General features: G+C 41.0%; 1 protein-coding gene and 1 pseudogene across 19 annotated transcripts in view; one reads left to right on the top strand and one right to left on the bottom strand.

Moving 5' to 3' along the window:
* Window positions 1-18399, bottom strand: part of KALRN (kalirin RhoGEF kinase) — a 749960-nt gene that overhangs the window by 213896 nt on the left and 517665 nt on the right. For 6 of the 19 annotated variants that reach the window (XM_037837232.1, XM_037837247.1, XM_037837264.1 and 3 more), the window contains exon 34: window positions 14410-15826. The exons of the other annotated variants lie outside the window; for them this stretch is intronic. In XM_037837232.1, the coding sequence (XP_037693160.1) occupies window positions 15764-15826 (63 nt within the window). In that variant the 3' untranslated portion in view covers window positions 14410-15763. Of the gene's footprint in view, window positions 1-14409; window positions 15827-18399 lie in introns of those variants that run through there. 19 annotated transcript variants of the gene reach the window in all.
* On the top strand, window positions 2002-2508 carry LOC119534684 (annotated as a pseudogene).

Below are 18399 nucleotides of genomic sequence, written 5' to 3'. Positions count from 1 at the left end.
GCCAATGAGGGGATAATTAGCTTCTATAGGACTGGTCTTGAATCTCTAAGCCTATTAAGCAGTGATACATATCAATCAACTCAACTTTAACCCCCAAAAGACAACACCTGACTTCTACCAGCCTTCCCCCCCTTATCAGCTCTTTTTCATCCTGGACCAACTACTTATTTCCTTGTTTCCCAATCCTAAAACTTCTGGGAGATATCTGTCCTTTGGCTATTCACAGTCAGCAGTCAGCCATGTCTTGATGCAAACCCACTTACATGTACTTATGCTGTCCTCAGCAGAAAACCCTTGGTCCAAAACCTGGTTGTTCTGAGTTTTTCCTTGGTGAACTTTACTTCTGCAGCCTATGAGCCCCTGCCCAATCACGTGGTTGTCATCTCAATCCTCAGAGACTCCCCTTTTACTGCAAGGTGAGTATAATTCTCAACCCTTTTCCTAGCCTGATTTTGTCTGACCTGTCTCACCATCCAGTCCTATGAGTTCCAACCATGGGAGCCTTTCCACCATTTATTTCTTTAGACTCTACTGCTTTTGCTTCTGCACCATACTTAGCTCAGATCATTCTAGATGCAAGAAATACATTCTATTCCCTGACTTCTCTGCCAAACATGCTAAATTCACAGGTTCATCTTCCCTAGCATGTTTTCCTGAATAAAATAAACCAGGTTTCCAAACATACATCCAGGTTTCAATGTGCTAATCATTTCCTTAAAATTTTTGTCATTTTAAGACAAAAGTATAAGAGTGAATATACTTTTTAAAACATGCCTTTTTATATCTAAGACAGTCTTAGACCAAACAAAATTATCTGTGCATCCTTTCTCTAAAGTTTCATGACATGCAGAGGATATACTGCTTTCTTCCCCATTCCCCACCCCTGTATTGTATGAAGTTTTTCCTGGTTAACTGAAAGCTATTTCCAAGAAGCAATTTTAACCCCCTTTACTACATCATCAGTGTACCTGGCACACTCATGTCTTTCTAAGGCTTTATTCAATTAGTATTATTCCATAGTTTAAGAGACTATATGTTTCCTTTATGTCTGAGTGGATTGTAAGTCAGACAATCTGGGACCTAGTCCTGGTTCTATTAGTGGATAATTATATGAAAATATGAATTCAGAGCTAGTTACTTCACTTTTATGGGCTTTAGATTCCTTATCTAAAAAATGATGATCACTAAGGATTCTTCCAGGTCTAAGATTCTATGATTCTATATCTGTGAGTTAAATCTCTACTGGGACTACCTTACCTCTCCACCCTCACCTCCCAACGCCATATGCCTCCAAGGGGTACTGAGATTTTGTCACTTATCAGGTCACATCCTCCTAATGAACTGATCCCTTTATCATTCTGAAACACCATCTTTATCTCTGGTAATATTCTTTGCTCTGAAATCTACTTTGTCTAGCCACTCAAACTTTTTATGAATAGTGCTAGCATGGTATTTCTTTTTCCATCCTTTTACTTTGTACCTATTTGTGTAAATATTTAAAGCGCCTTTCTTGTAGGCAGCATATAGTTGAGTCCTGTTTCTTAAATCCAATATAACAATCTCTGCTTTTTAATTGGAATTGTTAATCCACTTAAATTTCCTGTGATTACTGATATGAATAGGTTTGAGTCTATTACTCTTGTGATTTGCTTTCCATTTGCCTCATATATTCTTTGCTCCCTTTTTCCTCCTTTTCTGCCCTCTTTTGGATTACCTGAGAATATTTAATGGTTCCAAATCATCTCCTTTGCTGGCTAATTAGCAATAACTCTGTTCTATTATTTAGTGCTTAGGTCTGATGGTATATATCCTTAATTTTCAGGCATTATTTATTCATGTATTTTTTCTGCCTCCCCCTGCCCCACCAGGACTCCAATTACACACATATTAAATTGCTTGGAGTTGTCCCACAGTCCACTGATGCTCTGTTCTTTAAAAAACAACAACAGCGGTCATGGGCAGCTGGGGTGTAGAGGGTGGTCGCAGCGGGCAGAGGCTGGCGGCAGAATGTTGACCACCAGGGTATTTAGCCTAATTGGCAAGCGAGCAATTTCCACCTCCATGTGTTTGAGAGCACATGGAAGTGTCATGAAGAGTGAAGACTATTCTCTCCCTGCTTATGTCGATCAGTATGACTATCCCTTGCCGGATGTGGCCCATGTCAAGAGCCTTTCTGCCAGCCAGAAGGCCCTGAAAGAGAAGGAGAAGGCCTCCTGGAGCAGCCTCTCCATGGATAAATAAGTTGAACTGTATCACATGAAAGAGAGCTATGCTGAAATGAACAGAAGCACCAACGAGTGGAAGACGGTTGTGGGCACTGCCCGGTTCATCGGCTTCACTGCTCTCATCCTGATCTGGGAGAAGCACTATGCCTATGGCACCATCCTGCACGCCTTTGAAGAAGACTGGGTGGCCAAGCAAACCAAGAGGATGCTCGACGTGAAGGTCATCCCAATCCAGGGGTTTTCTGCCAAGTGGGACTACGACAAGAACGAGCAGAAAAAATGAAATCATGCTGTCAATTTATCTGAACCATATCTTGTTATGTCACCTCCACGTAACTCAACCGTTACTGGAATCTGATATATAAAACAGTAATGATGCTAATAAATTACCAGTATATGTGAAAAACAACAACAACAACAAAACAAAACAAAACAAAAAGCCCTTTTATTTCTCTGTTTCATTTTGGACAGTTCCTATTACTATGCCTTCAAGAACACTTATCTTTTCTCCTGCAACATCTACTTTGCCATTAATTCCATCCAGAAATTTTTCACCTAAGACATTGTAGTTTTCATCTGTAGAAACTCAATATGGGTCTTTCTGTATACCTTCTATATACGCATTTAACTATTTGAATGTTTGGAATGCAGCTATAATAGCTGTTTTTATGTCTGTATCTGCTGATTCTAACGTCTCTGTCAGTTCTGGGTCAGTTTCAATTGATTATTTTTCCTTATTATGGGTTGTATTTTCCTGCTTCTTTGCATGCCTGGTTAAGTTTTTATTGGATGTCAGATTTTACCCTGTTGGGTGCTGAGTATTTTTGTATTTCTATATATATCCTTCAGCTTTGTATTGGGATGTAGTTAAACTACTTGGAAACAGCCTCATCCTTTTAGGGCTTGTTTAGTGGAACCACAGCTATGCTTAATCTAGGGCTGTTTGTTCCACACTACTAAGGTAAGACCCTTCTGAGTACTCTATCTGATGCCCTGTGAATCTGTGGTTTCTAGTGTGGCTGGTGGGAACAGGCACTATTCCAGGCCCTTTATGAGTTCTGAGAGCTGTTCCTGCCGATTATTTTGGGTAGTTCTTCCCCATCCTTGGGTAGTTTCCTCATATGCATGTGCTGATCAATACTCTGATGACTATGTGAGGGGGGCCCTCTGAAGATCTCCAGAGTTCTTTTTCTGTGCACTTTCTTCTCTTCAGTGTTCCTTCCTATGAAGTCTAGTTGCCTTGTTCTCCCTGGACTCTCAGCTCCATCTTCTCAACTCAGAGAGACCACTGGGCTCCATCTGGGTTCCCCTTCCCCACCTGGTCACCTGGAAACTCAAGGCAGTAACCTGGGGCATTCATAAGGATCACCTTGTTTGTGTCCTGCCTCTCAGGGATCAAACTGTCCCCTGTTGTTTGATTCCCAGTGTCTTGAAATTTGTTGTTTCTTATATTTTGTCTAAGTTTCTGGTTACTCCAGGTGGAGGGTGGGATGGGGGTAGGAAATCTGGTCCTTGTTTCTTGATCTTGGTCAGAAGCAGAAGTTTCACAGCCTCCTTCATGACCAAAACTTCCTCTCCTTCTGACTTGCTTGTTCAATTATTCATCCTATGCCCTTTATTTGACCCCACTGGGACCGCCAATTCATGGAGCCCTCTACTTTCTCCCACTCCATCAACACTCTCCCTTAATCACTTTCCTCTCTATGCACTTAGATTCCATGATCCACTGTTTCAGTAATGTTCTTCTTGCCAATGCCCTCCATTCCCTTGACCCTCTCGGCTCATTTAACCCAGCTGATTACATGGTAGATGTGCAACACGTTTTTAAATGAATGGATGAATCAATGAATGAGAAAATGGAGCATGTTAATTTCTGACAATCTTTTGGCTTATATTTCAAAGGTAAATAATTTTTTAAATCTGCTGTTTTACAGTATCTATGCCTCTTTCATCAGACATAATTATCATACATAAAATAGGTTACCCTTTATATATACAAAAAGGACTTTTTCAGTTCTACATTCTTAGGATGTGTGCTTGTTGATGATTCCCCAGTAAAAGACATGGACTTAAGGGTTATATCCAACCCAGTAATAGTAAAACAATATGCTTAAGCAAAAAGGAAATTTAGAGATGTTTCTATGAATTTCCAGTTTTAAAGATGAGAAAACTTGGGAAGGTAAATGATTTGATCAAAAATTTTTTTCAAAGCTCATACAGTTGGACAACAGTGGAATTAGGACCAAAATTAAATCTCCTGACTCCACCTCTGTGTTCTTTCTACTCCAACCCCAGATTCTTTCCACCTCACTACAGTGCTATGTTTTCTTGCCCAGGTCTGCTTGTGTCTAATACCTTGTGTTTGCAGACAATCTGCATGTGGTTTAAGTAGTATTTGCCCTGGTTTCCCAGTGACATCATCAACTACTTAATGATGGGGTAACCATGTGGTATCTAGGACAAGGTCATGTAATTTTATAGCATTACTTATAATAGGGGCAACATGGCACCTGGGTCATGGTCTTCTACTTCGGTAAAACATCCTTTCAAACATGGTCGGTGATTCTGCCATAAGGAATTCACTAACTTCACATCCCTTATGCAACACCTACTGTGTAGGGCCTGATGCTAGCTGCTAATAAGAAACTCTACAGGTTAGAATATGAATACATTTAATAAGTTAAGCCCTAAGATACAGACCGGTTCATGTCCCACTAAACTCATCAGGACATTGCATGCTCAAAATCTGGTTCCTTAAATCTAGAAAAGGTTTCAAGAAGAACAAGCTTTCTGATCTTGATACTCTGACTAGTCATTGACATAACTAACAATTCCACTACAAATAAGGCCTAATTTTCATGGGCAAGGGCTAGTGGAATTAGGCAGTAGGAGTAATAGAAAGCAAAAAGTGAGTTAAACATGAATAATGCTACTTCACTGTATAAGTTTGAAATTTACACACACACACGTGCACACACACACACACACACACAAATCTGTTGGCTAGAGGCCAAATTTGAAAATCTGTTTGAGTTAGAGCTAACATGTAAATATAGAATTAGAATCACAATGAAAATTATTTGAAAATAAAACAGTATGACAACGTTAATTGCTAAGGTGGTCATTCTGATGTTGGCCAGGTATTTCTAGCTCTCTGCCTTCTGGGCACATAACTGAATTGTTTTCCCTGGTTTCTTGTGGTTGAGTAGGGCATGAGACTAGTTCTGGCAAACGATGCTGAATCATTGCCACGCTGGAGTATTTAATTGCTGGTGTAAGATGCTTCCGAGTTCTCCTGCCTGGGATGGTAACTGGCAACTTTATAGCTGACCCATCAGCCAGAGTTCCCAATTCCCTATGATGAGCAGAGCTCCCATAAACTCTTTATGAACATATAGTGCTAGCAAGAAACAAATCCTTATTATTCCAAACCACCAATATTTTAGAGTTGTTTGTTACCACATCACAATCTAGCTTATCCTGGCAGATACAACTGCTTTCCTTCTCTTCTCTGGAATTTTCTTAGGGATGAGTATCGGTAGAGATCTAGGAACACTGAGAGGGTGTCAGGAAAGATGAATTGAAGAAAGGGTAAGAGATACAATGATGTTATTCAAAGACAAATAAAGATGGATTGAATGCAATTTTGGCACACCTGCTTGTTTTTTTTTTATTATTATAGCTCTACTACTATAATTATTGCTATTAGTTTTTAAAAACAACCTGAAGGCAACCACCATTACATATTATGACTGATCCTTGGTGTTGGATAGAGACAGAGGAGGCAGAAGCATTCTAGCTTTGGAAACTCTCAGGTAAATGAAACAGCTATTCCTGTCATATAGAGTATAAATTTTGTTTTGTGCATATTTATATTTTCTCTCTCCTAAACGAACTATACAATTCTTTTAGCCAAGAACTATATTTTATATTCCTTTTATGTACTTCTGGAACAATCCTTAGGCTCAATAAAATGAGGCCAAAGGCCAGCTTCACTTGCTATCTGGGAATTGGCATTAGCATACACTGTTGACCCTCTCTGGGGCTAACTCAAACAGATGGATCACTTCTCACATTTTCATTTCTTGGATCTTCAGGAATGCTTAATGAGAATTATGAGCATGGGGGCAGAGCAGGGCTGAGAGGAGAAGTGCATTTTCAATCAACACTGTCTTTGGAAGTTTAGTCCTTCTTAGTGAAGAAAACAAAATGTGAGACATTTTTCAAATTTGACTTCTCAAAAGTATTGTTTAATTTTTTTGACACGTGCTCTGTTAGGCTTATTCTCTAGTTTATTGCTCCTAGCCCTTGGTGCTTTGCCTTTTGCAATCTTCCTAATTGCCATTCTCAATTAAAAATGATCTACAGTACCCCAGAAGCCAAAGTGGTACATTTAAAAACTCATGGGTGGAAAATACAATACAAAATTGTACTGAGAGAAAAGTAGGCATTTATTAGAATTCTTTGAATTATCAGTAACCAAACCACAGTGCAGTTTCCCACACCCGCTGTGCACCCTGGCATCCGCTGTCCATTTGCTACTCTGCCTACAGCCTTGGAGCTCCTTTTCTAGGTTTTAAATTGCTCTCCTTGCTTACCAATCCTGGCCCTCAATCCAGACTTTTAACTTTGCTTGTAATGTCATGCACCAAACATGTCTTTTACTCTTGCTTTATCTGGAACTCAAGCAGCATGCTCCTTGTTTTGCCAAGTACACTATTCTGCTGAACTCCTTTCTACTACCCAGAGATGCAATGGAGGAACTCACCTACCAAACTGGTTGCACTAAGAGTGGAGAATATATCTCTCTGCATTTCTGCATTTGCTCTACATACTGTTTATACAGTGTATATACATATATACACATACACACATATATATACACACATACACATATATATACACACAAACACACACATAATGCATGTATATAAATGTATGTTTGTGTATATGCAATGTATGCACATATATTGAACTTCTACTACTATGAAATTGTGCTTGGAGTACCTATTATGTGTCAGGTATGAGTGTAGATGTTGGGTATATGGCAGCGAAAAAAGCAGACAAGAATTCTTACCCTCACCTCATGGAGCTTACTTTCTGCAGCAATGGCCAGATCCAGTTATTAGTGTGATTTGATATAGATCCTCTGAACTCTACTGGGTTTTCATCCAGCCAATGATGTCCATGTAGGTTCAAAAGTCTTTGCATCCTATAAATGATGTCTGTGTCATGCGCAAAATTAAATGTTTATCAGGACAGGCCAAAAGATGGTTAAACTCTTAGCAGGTATAGTTAGAATCCCCTGCTGAACATGGGTGTTGATCCAAGAAAGTAGAAAATAACCAAATACCACATTTGGCTTCTCACAGCTACATGGAGAATGTGATTTTGTTTGCAAGTACACCATTTGGCTCCTGGGTCAAGATGTGAGACGGAATTAACTTTTCCCATGCAGCTCTCTTCTGGGTAAACAACACCATTTAATACTAATTTTTCTGTACAGCTATGGCAGACAATCTTCAGGATTTAGAGCATCTTATCTGGGAGCTCCTACCTGTTCCTATATAAGACCACCCCTCTTCCAGTCTCCTTGCTTCTTTTGGGAGAAATGAAGAGAGATTCCAAAAACCTTGTGTGTACTCTTAGAAAAATTCTCACCACTCCTTCTCTTCCAACACTCACAGCCTCATTACCTCTACCTGCCCTGGGACCATCTGGACTAATTTCATTATACCTTTATCCCTGATTACATCAGTTACCAGAACTCAGGAACTCTCCTCATCCCCTCCCTTAATCCCTGCATTCCCTGCATCCTCTTGCTGCTATATTTTTCTACATATCATGTATCAACATGACATTTTATATATTTTACTTATTTATTTGTCTGTATTCCTACCAGAATGTAAGTTCCATGAGAGCATAAATACTTTTCTGTTTTTTTTTCACTGTCTAAAATAGTGCCTGGCACACAGTAGATACTCAATATATATTTGTTGAGTGAGTTAGTGAATGTATGAATGAATGAACAATGAGATTCACTAATTATTAGCAACACTCAATCTCTTGTTTTTGTTGACAAACGATCTTCTCATCGAACTCGAGGATATGTTAGCCAGTCCCACAGTCTCTGACAGTTGAGCGGCCCCTCCAGAACCCAAATCATGACATTATTTTAATCCTTGACACCCCCTCCTCCATCTCAAATATTACCAAAGAGACCAGTGTGTCTAATGTGACTGTTGGTACTATCTTATCTCACCCCCTCCACTTATGCATTCTTTTATGAGACATTCAATCCAGGAGAAATCAGTTAGCCAGATTTCTGACTATTATAATCAAATTTGAAGTCTGGGTCATGTTGGGAAACTGGCAAGTGATGATGGTCTAAGCAATCACCTTCACAACACCATTAGACTCAGTAAGTTAATCACCTTCTCACTTTACTCTCTGGATCATTTAATTCCTTGGGAGTCAGAATGCTAGGTTGATGGACTTTTCTAGAAGGCTGTGCACCTGCCTGGCCCTAAAACAACCTTCTATGCCATTAAGATGAAAAGTTACCACTTTTATTCCACAACACCAACCAATTAATCAGACCCTGCAAGGGCCTCCTTCTTTAATGGCCTATTCCATCCCTGACTCTGCTTAAGTGGCCTGCAGGGTGGACAGACTCTTTAGACCATTTGTGATGCCCTGGCTTTGTGGCCTATACATATGGCTCTCCAACAAGTTTGTTGGTTAGATAGTCCCAGAAATACAAAAAAAAATAAAGCAATACGTCAGCATCTTCAATACCAAATAAGAATGGAGGATAAGTCTGGGAAATCCAAAGCCTCCTATTTCCATTGATAACTTATAGCCCATTTTGGAGGAACTTAAATTTATTGCCAACTTACTCCTTTCAGAGCCACGATGCCCAGGGAAGTTCTCATGACCCTATGAGATGCCAGAGCAACACCTATAGTGTTATATTTAGGGGTCACTCTCAGAGTTCTGCCACACCAATGAATATGTATAAGTCCACAACCTCACCCAGTTACTTCTCTCCACCCTGCTGTGTGCCACAACAGCCACCCAGCAGAACTCAGCAGTCAAATCTAAAAACTCCAAATTATGCTTAGGTACAAGGCCCATTAAAACCCTGGACATTCTTGCAAAAGAATTACAGTTCTTACTCCACCATCTCAGAAATTCAAAGGCAGATGTGTAGAAATTCAAAGGCAGCTACCACTATCCATGACCACATCCACCTTTGGTAGGCCTGATTGTATCAATATGTCATCAGCACCCTTGATGGTCATTGGTAAGCCTGGATATAGCACCCATGCTGGGAAAACTCCATCCAGGGTCAGGACAGGCTTGCAGAGCTGGCAGAGATAGGGTTCAATGGACAGATCTGAGAATCAGTCCCAAGCCCTGACTTGGGGTTCCACGACTCACAAACCCAAGCTAAAGAAGAGCGGTGTCAGAGCCTGAATAGCTCCTTTATGTTGACAAGGGAGTGAAAGCTGATACACATTTGGGTACCTCAATCTAAATATGAGGAAGGTGAGCAGCTGTCTTCTTAGAGCCATTTGGTCACAGAATTTATCATTAATTCCTGAATGCATGCTTGGTTTTCTAAATGTGTCTCCCTTTCTGGATGACGAATTTGTAATTTATTTGAAGGGTGCTTGGAGTATCCTCCTGAAATCCCTATTACTAGCCTTCAACACATTTCCTGTGCATATATACTAATGCATACATATGCATACACATGCATACACACACACACACACACACACACTCATCATTGAATTATAGTCTGAATCTCTTCTTCTCATGGATTCTTTAATACTAATGCAGCTAATTGAGCTCTCTGTATCTCCCTCATTCCCCTATCCCCAATCTGTTTTCTTATTTTCTCAGTCCCTGTTTTGTAATGGGCATGAATTTTCTTTTCTTTTCTTTTTTTTTTAAGGAACAGTCATTTTCACAGCACACTTTGGATTCTAAAGCTCAGCAAAAAATCACATTCATACCTGGCCTTTCATCAACACAGAAAATCTAATTATCCAAACCTTATAACCCATATATATTTAACTTGCCATGGTCCACATGTAGACTACCTATAGCATATATTAGATCCTATCCTGCTACATGGTACCATGCTTTTGGGCTTTTTGGGCTGCTGATACATATCTCAGTGTGTGCTCAGAACCACAGACTAGTGCTCTTCCCCACCCTACCCTCCTTCTCCCCAGAGATATTTTCTTCCTAGTGGTGCCCATTTTGTGTTGAAACTAAAATAATTCATCAGTCAGCTTTCTTTGAGCATACACTGAGTGTAGAGAAGGAAGATGGGGAGAAGCCCACATGGGATTATAATCCACATCTGGAATATACTTGAATGCTGATTATTCCATGTAATTTAGGTAGTGATTCTATTACATGCCATGTTTCTAACTCATTGTTCAGTGCCTATTTCAGTGTCTGATACATAGGGAGTGCTTAATAAATGTTTATTAAATAAGTGAGTGCTCCTAATGGCAGTAGAGGAGGATGGAGATGTCAGAATACCAACGGATTGGGTGACAAATGAGAGAAGATTAAAGCCCATAAGCTCCCAGATGGTCAAACACAGTGTGGAAGCTGAAGGGAGACAGCGCCATGTGACCTACAGGTTCCCCATCCATGAGAATCGATGGAAGACATCACATTCTAACCATGAGGAATCAGTGTGGGAGTGGAGAAAATGAGCAGAGGTGCAGGTACCAGAAAAGAGGATTTTGTTTTTCATTTCCAGGATTTTGGGAGTTATATCTGAATACATGAGGATGTGATTCAGTAGCCATCAAATTTAACAAAATCCACTCTCGTTTTGCTGTGTGCTTTAGTGATACAGAAAACTTTCGATTATCTCTACTAATGGAATGGAAGCAATGGTAACATCTAATCAAATTATCATTTCTGTTTGTCTTTGGAAAGCATAATGCATGCTTTTCCCCTAGCCGGTTTGCTTTCATAATGATTAGTTCTAGCTTAGGCGATATTAAAATGAGTTTGTGTTTTCACTGTAGTAGAAGAGAAATGTATTTATGGCAGAGGAAACTTATGCAGGATCTAATATCTGCCACACTTAACCACCCACATGGATAATCCATTTGCAGCAAATGGGCTTTTGAGTATAACAAATAGCAAAGAGCAACCAAATGTTCTGAATTTTAATGACTTAGGAGTAGATGCCCAGGAGAAAGGCATTAATGGAGAAAGAATGCTGGGCTAGGAATAAGGCAACTTGGGTTCCACTCCTTGATGAACCAAGAGAGGCCACATAATCTCTGTGTTTCAATTTTATCTCTGAAATGTAATAATGGCCCCCTTCTGTCTATTTTAACAGGTTTACTGTGTCAAAAAAGAGTACTGGGTAAAGGGCTTGAAAAAGAGTAAAATCCTATGAAAATGCAAAGCACTGATAGACAAACCATGAAATATTGTTGGCAACTCCTCTTCAGGATCGGTTCCTCACTCTAACCCCTTAACACATGGGGCCTTGTGCTGTGGCTTCTGAAACCTACCTCAGTTTAAAAAAGAAAAAAAAAATCCCATTTCTTAAGACTGCTCTTCAAGGATGGCTATTTTGGTAAGGTCCATTGGTCCTAATGAAAGGATATATCCTTTCTCATGTAATAGTTTCATTTTAACAGGGAACTTCCAATTGTAAGAGTTTAACTTAGTGGTTCTCAAAGTGTGGTCCCTGGACCAGCAGCATCAGCATTACCAGGGAACTTGTTAGAAATCAAATTCTCAGGTCTACCCTAAACCTATTGAATAGCAAACTCAGGGGTGGGTTCCAGTCTTCTGCATTTTAACAAGGTCTCCAAGTGATTCTGGTGCACACTCAACTTTGAGAACCACTGCTTAAGCCCAAAGGAGAAAAGTGAAAGCTTGCCACTGAGAAACCTTTATTTTTCTGAAGAAGGTAGGGGAAGACTTAAAGGATTTTCCAAATCACACTACAGAGCTGGCTATTTATAGCTGGGCCCAATGCATCATGTTAAAAACTGTCACACTTTAAAAGGGGAAATATGTTTATGATTAGCATGTCATCTTCTCAGCAAGGTCATTTTCCAGACCTCCCTACTTAAAAGATGCATCCCCACCTCTGGCACTCCTGCTGTCCCTTTCTATATTTTTCATAACCTTCTGATCTGTTTTGTTATTTATGATTTGTCTATTGTCTGCCTCTTTGCACTAGAATGTATGCCCCATGAGGGAAGTCTGTTGTGTTCACTGCTGTATCCCCAGCTTTGAGAACTGTGCCTGGCACTTCATAGGCACTTTATAAACATTGATTGAATTAATGAATGAGCAACTGCTGAACCTCGGTGATGAAAAAAACATTGGGGTTAGATCAAAACACTGAAACACTTGTAAGAATCCTTATTAGGCAGTGACTTTTGCATGGGAGTTTTGCTTCCTTCTGATCCTGCTTTTGGCTCTGAAATAAATCTGCAAACAAGACTTTGACAAATGCTGTCCTCAGGGATTTAGTTCAGTATACCATTTGACTATAATTGCAAAGTGTAAGCACTGGTTTTTCGTAGGAATGGAAATAGTGCACTGATTGATGATGCTTTGATGGCTGGGTGAAGTTAGCAGGGCCATCTATGAATATGCAATAGCATAGTTGACACAGTAGGGGAAAAAGTAGCCTAAGAATAAAAACCAGGAGTTCTGGGTTCTAGCCTTCACTCTGCCCCTAACTTGCTATGCGGTCTCAGGCAAACGGCTTAGTATTTCTGGGTTTGCTTCATCTGTTGATCACAATGATCTCTAAGGTCCTTCCAGTTTTAATTATATATCTATTTGTTTTATTTGATTAATGTTTGTTTCCTCTATTGGGTAGTGAACTCCATGAAAACAGGGACTGAGTCCATATTTGTTCACCATTGTATCCCTGGCACGTCGTTCACAACGCCCAGCACATTGGAGGCGCCTGACAAATATTTGCGGAGTAAACGGATCCCTATGAGTCTACCCAACCAAGTCACAGTTACATGGATGTGTGGGTGGCAAAGCACCTGGTAGGGGCTCCATTCGCACACGGGAAGAGCAGGACACTGGTCTCACCCACAGAACATACATAAGCCGCACTGTTCACTCAAGTGAACGACCATGGGGTGGGGGCAGGCTGGGCACGCGAGGCACCAGCCCAGTGGTTTAAGAACAGCACAGGTTTGGGGATCAGAGAGACTTGAATTTGAACCACAGCTCTACTATTTTCTAGCTGCGTGTCTTTGTACAATTATTTAACTCATCTTAGCTTCAGCCTCTTCATCTGGAAAATGAAGCCCGTACTGCCTGCCTGTCAAGATGGCTGCGAAGATTCACTACCAAGTGTCTTCCAGTATCTGTGTAAGAAAGCTGCTCAGTAAATGTACCCTCCTTTCCTGGTTCTGCCTTCCCTTTCCCTTAGGAAGTCTTTAAGCCATGAGGTTTTTAGCAAATGCCTCTCCTTTTCCCAAAGAACTGGTTCGTTACTAGCTCATGGGATTTTTCCAGCCAGTCTCAGTGGAAGGGGGATAGATAGATTGGGTAAAAAGTGTTTTTCAAAATATCTACCTTTTGAGAGATATTTTTCCCCTTTTGTTTACAGTTTCCCTAATGAGACTTTGAATTTGCAACTTGCTATGGTTTGATATCCAAAGGTACAATTTTGTAAATGAAATTTAATAGTTGATGATGACTTGAACATGCTGAGACCTATCCTTGAACAGTCTGAACTTTGCCCACCTCTTTTCGCTGCCTTTGCGTCTTTCTCGACCTGGCCCCCTCATTCCCACCGTGGTGGAATGAATGACTCTCCTGTCCCTCCCACTCTCCTCTGCCTTCCCTCACCACACTCATCCACTCCACTTGGTCATCTTCATTCTGGAAAACAAATTCTGCAGCTAGGCAACCGGAAGACACGATCGCCACGGTGGACATGACTCATTAGTGACTGCACTCGCAGTGGTGCCGCCATCACGCTGGACGCACGCTCCTCACATCTGCCCCCAGCCAGCCAGATCTTTCCTGAAAGTGGGTATGGGGCAGAGTCTCAGGGCCTCAGTACTCAACAGGAAATATTTATAAATCACTGTATATCAACAGCCTGCTTTAGAATCATTTTATTAGAACACATTCAAGAAAGTGACATATGGAAAAAAGACAGCAGCAATTCTTAGTCATGCAAATGCCCGTATTAAGGTTTTCCATTGTATTTATATTCAAGTACAAAGATAGTCCTTTCCTGAGCCAGGTGCAATTCCAGAGAATGATACTTTGCATTGAGAGCCAGTTTCCTCTGCAAAGTTCAGAACACTGAACAAGTCCCACCCTCACAATAAGATTGTGAGATACATGGAAGTGTAAACTTTCAGAATTTGAAGGAACCCCTTGCCCCCTCCCCCATAACCCAGACAGGGAAGTAAGCCCAACCTTGGGACCTCTTAGAAATTAGCCTTGGTTTATTAAAAATAAAGCAGTGGGTCTTAAAAAAAAGTTAGAAAATGAATTCATATATGAAAAGGAGTCATCTCTGCCTCTTTTCCTTGGTGTGGGGTTTCCGTGAAGCTCTGTGTTGGGGGCTGGGCCTCTCTCTTGAGTGTCTTGGAAGCTGGAGGGCTTTTTTTATTTTTAACTTTTATTATGAAAAATTTCAAACATATATAAAAGTTGAGGGAATGATATAATGAATGCCTGTGTACCCATCACCTAGTTTCAATAATTATCAACATGTCCAGTCCTGCTTTATCTATATTTTCCCCCTCTTCCCTCCCATCCATCCCACATATGATGATTTGGAAGCAAATGGAAGCTGGGGAGAGGGGTGATCTTTGAACCCAGAGACCTCAGGAGGGAGTGAGGATAAGGAGAAGCTAGAAAAACACGACAAAACCTGGGTGGATTGAAGCAAGTAGAAAATTTGTTGGGGGAAGCAGTTGCTGGCAATGTTTGGAGAACCCTCATCTGCTCTACCATAAAGCACCCTTCCTTTTTCCTCCCTCTTCCTCATGATGTGGGGGAAGCAGGCTAGATTAGATTGATGTATTTTTCCAGAATTGGGGCCACTGACAATAGAAATGTTCATTCAATGTGAAGAAAAACTCCAGAGAAAGGTGCATCCCTCTAATTAACCTGTCTACTCACGGTGCAGACCTCTAGGTCAGTGATGGCTTGGGAACCTGGTGTTCAAATTGGGAGCTGGGGAAAGTGCATTGGGCCATGGGGCCTCTCACAGGTCCCTACTGCCCCACCATTTTAGACTGTGGAGAGAATCTCAGCAACCTCGATTTACACCAGAAGAGAAACAGGGAGCCCCGAGGGGTGAGCCCATGGCTCAGGTGAGCAGAGTTTGCTTGGAACAGGTTACCCTCTGAGCAAAGGCTGCACCCCACACCAGCCCTGCCAGAGCAGTCTCAAGAGAGGTGGGTGATGGGAGTCCAGGTGGGAGGTCCCAACGGCGGCACGGCTAACCCGGTGAGCTGCAGGGACAAGTCCCAGGCTGCGCGCTAAACGTAAGTGGAGAAAGGATCTCCAGGTCCCAGGTGCCACCGAGGAGCAAGGTTGCCATCCTGTTAAGAAAAGGGCCGGGGCTCTGTGATTTGCATATGACTTTGCAAAACTGCATGAGATCCTATAGCCCTTTATAGAAAACAGAGTTAAATCATCAGCGCAACCTATTGTATTTCTAGTAACCCAAGGCACAGAGAGCAACCTGGCAAATAAACAACGTTTTTGTTTTTTTTTTTTAAGAAGAGGCTAGGAGAAAGCAGAGAGCATGGTATAGGGTATCCCTCTGCCTGTTCAGAAGCAGCCAACCAAGTCCAGGGAACCAGATGAGGATCACTGATGGACCAACTTTGCTAATTTGTTAGAGCTCAAATCCGTAACGGTTTTCCTCTCATTAATTCCCTCTAGCCCAGTCCTGAAGAAGCTTCCCAATATCCCAGGCATATAAGCAGGAGAAGAGCCAGGGATAATATAAACAGATGCATTAAATCTGAGGTCCTAGTGGCAGTGAACATTGGTGTTTACTTCATACCCCACATTTTGTTTGTTTTCTTGTTTAAAACTTCTCAGGTCCTACACCCACCACCAAGTCTTGCTATACCATTCAATTGGTTGAAGAAAACCAAGAAAAGTTTACCCACTTATGTAGATCGATGACAGTAATAATGGGTTTAAAATTAGTGATTGTTAGCGTTGGGGTCCATGATGAGGTAATCTGTAATTTTTCTAAGGCATGAGCTTGATTCATGCAGGCTGCAAGGCTGGCTGAGGGAGTGGATTACTGCCTGAGAGAGTGAGTGAATGGGTGAGCCATGCTGGAGATGCAACTTCCATATTCCGGGGTGGCTTATACTCTCTCTCCCGGGGCATCTGATGTAATGAAACCACTTTTTCTTTAAGAAAAATGGCCCCTCAAAAAGTCAACCTCTAGTGCCTCTAGGAAGTGAAATATTCTAAAAAGCAATGGCTCTTAGCCAAGAGAAAAGTTCAGGATAAATTAGAGCATGATCACACATTTGGCTTTGGCTCAGCTCTATGATGTAAAAGGCTCCATCATACTTGCTGTGTAGAAATGAGAAAAACAACCTGAAGTTCTTAATGAAAGAGAACTCCAGTCTGGCAAAACTGCTCACTAAGCCAGAGAAAACGATTATGCATTAAATTGAGATGGCAGTTACCTCAAGCTGCGAGGAAGGTACGGGAAACTCAGGACTCAGAAGGAAGATAAGATGCTGGAGAAAGCCAGGGGCTGCACACACGCATTTGTGAACTAGCGCATGGTGAAGGCACTGGTGTGGGCACTGAACTCACTTTTACAGGGCAAACGTTGCTCTAGAAGTTTGAATCATATTTTTCTTTGCATAATGTCACATTAACAGGTGAGTGGCATCAGCTGTTTTGATTAGCTTAGCTAGTTCCATGCATCATAATTCACTGTCATTACCAGTTTGGTTTATAATGTGCTGTAAGGTTTATAGGCCTTATTTTAGTGGCAGAACTTAATAGTTTTATAAATGCTGAATATGACATTCTGCTCTTTATATGATCATTGAAATTTTGAAGGGGTAATACATTAAAACTATTTATATGGTAATTATGATTATAGTTAGCTAAACATCAATTGTTTACCATGTGTCAGGCAGAGTGATGAGTGTTTGATGTGCCTCGTTTCCACAATCTGCACCCCAATTTTATGGGGTAGGTAATACCATTACCCTCATCTTGCAGACTGAAGCCCTGGGAGGTCCTGTTCAGGATCACATAACCAGCAAGTAGAGTGGGTGGGGTCTGAACCAAGGTTTGTCAGACACCAAAGCTTCCTTACCCTCTGTGCTATACTGCCTCTTGTAAAGAAGAATCCATCTGCTAAGGGATGTTTGCATATTTCTCAGCTTGTGGATCCCAAAGGTCTTGGAAAGCATCCCTCCCGTACTTCAAGGATCTACCTTATCGCCAAGCACCTAACGAAGTGATCGGGATCATTACTGATTTTTTTTTTTTTAATTCATTGGGTTTTACAAAAAATTTCTTATTCCTTTTCAAACCTCATTTGTGACTATCCCTATGCATTTGCAAATCTGTCTGATGAAGATTTGATTTGTGAGGAACCTAAGGAATACTCCTGCCTGGGAAAACTGAACACTTGTTTCCTAAAACCCTGGGAAAATGTGTACCATGTTTATACAGGAAGCAATTATTTTATATAGCTCTGTTGGTACCTTAAACGTATAGTTTAACAGCATGCATAGCGGTCAGCTTGAAAATGACAGCCATTCATGACCTCGCTGAGACGATTTTTTTAAAAAATCTGGCCTATGGACTAGCCAGAAAAGTTTAAGCTGAAGTGTGAAAAATGCATGCCACTAAATTGTTTTTGAAATGCTAATGATCTCTACTATTTAAAAAATAGTTTTCAACTTGAAATTCACATATACATTCCTTATCCAATCACCTTATCCCTCTGGCTTTCTAACTCAGTGTCCAGTGAAGGGCCTGGGAAGCAGTTTTTAAAAATATTTGCCTGGTACTTCTAAGGTCACCTGGCTTGGAATCCTTCACTTAGAGGTGTTTTCTATGTCTCAACCACTTCATGGCCAGAAAACCTGAGTTCTGCTGCATTCAGCTGCATTTTCAC

This window comes from Choloepus didactylus, chromosome 1 (assembly GCF_015220235.1).
Source record: "Choloepus didactylus isolate mChoDid1 chromosome 1, mChoDid1.pri, whole genome shotgun sequence".
Classification (NCBI taxonomy): domain Eukaryota; kingdom Metazoa; phylum Chordata; class Mammalia; order Pilosa; family Megalonychidae; genus Choloepus; species Choloepus didactylus.
The sequence above is the reverse complement of the archived record's forward strand: the minus strand, read 5'-3'. Positions and strand labels throughout refer to the sequence as shown.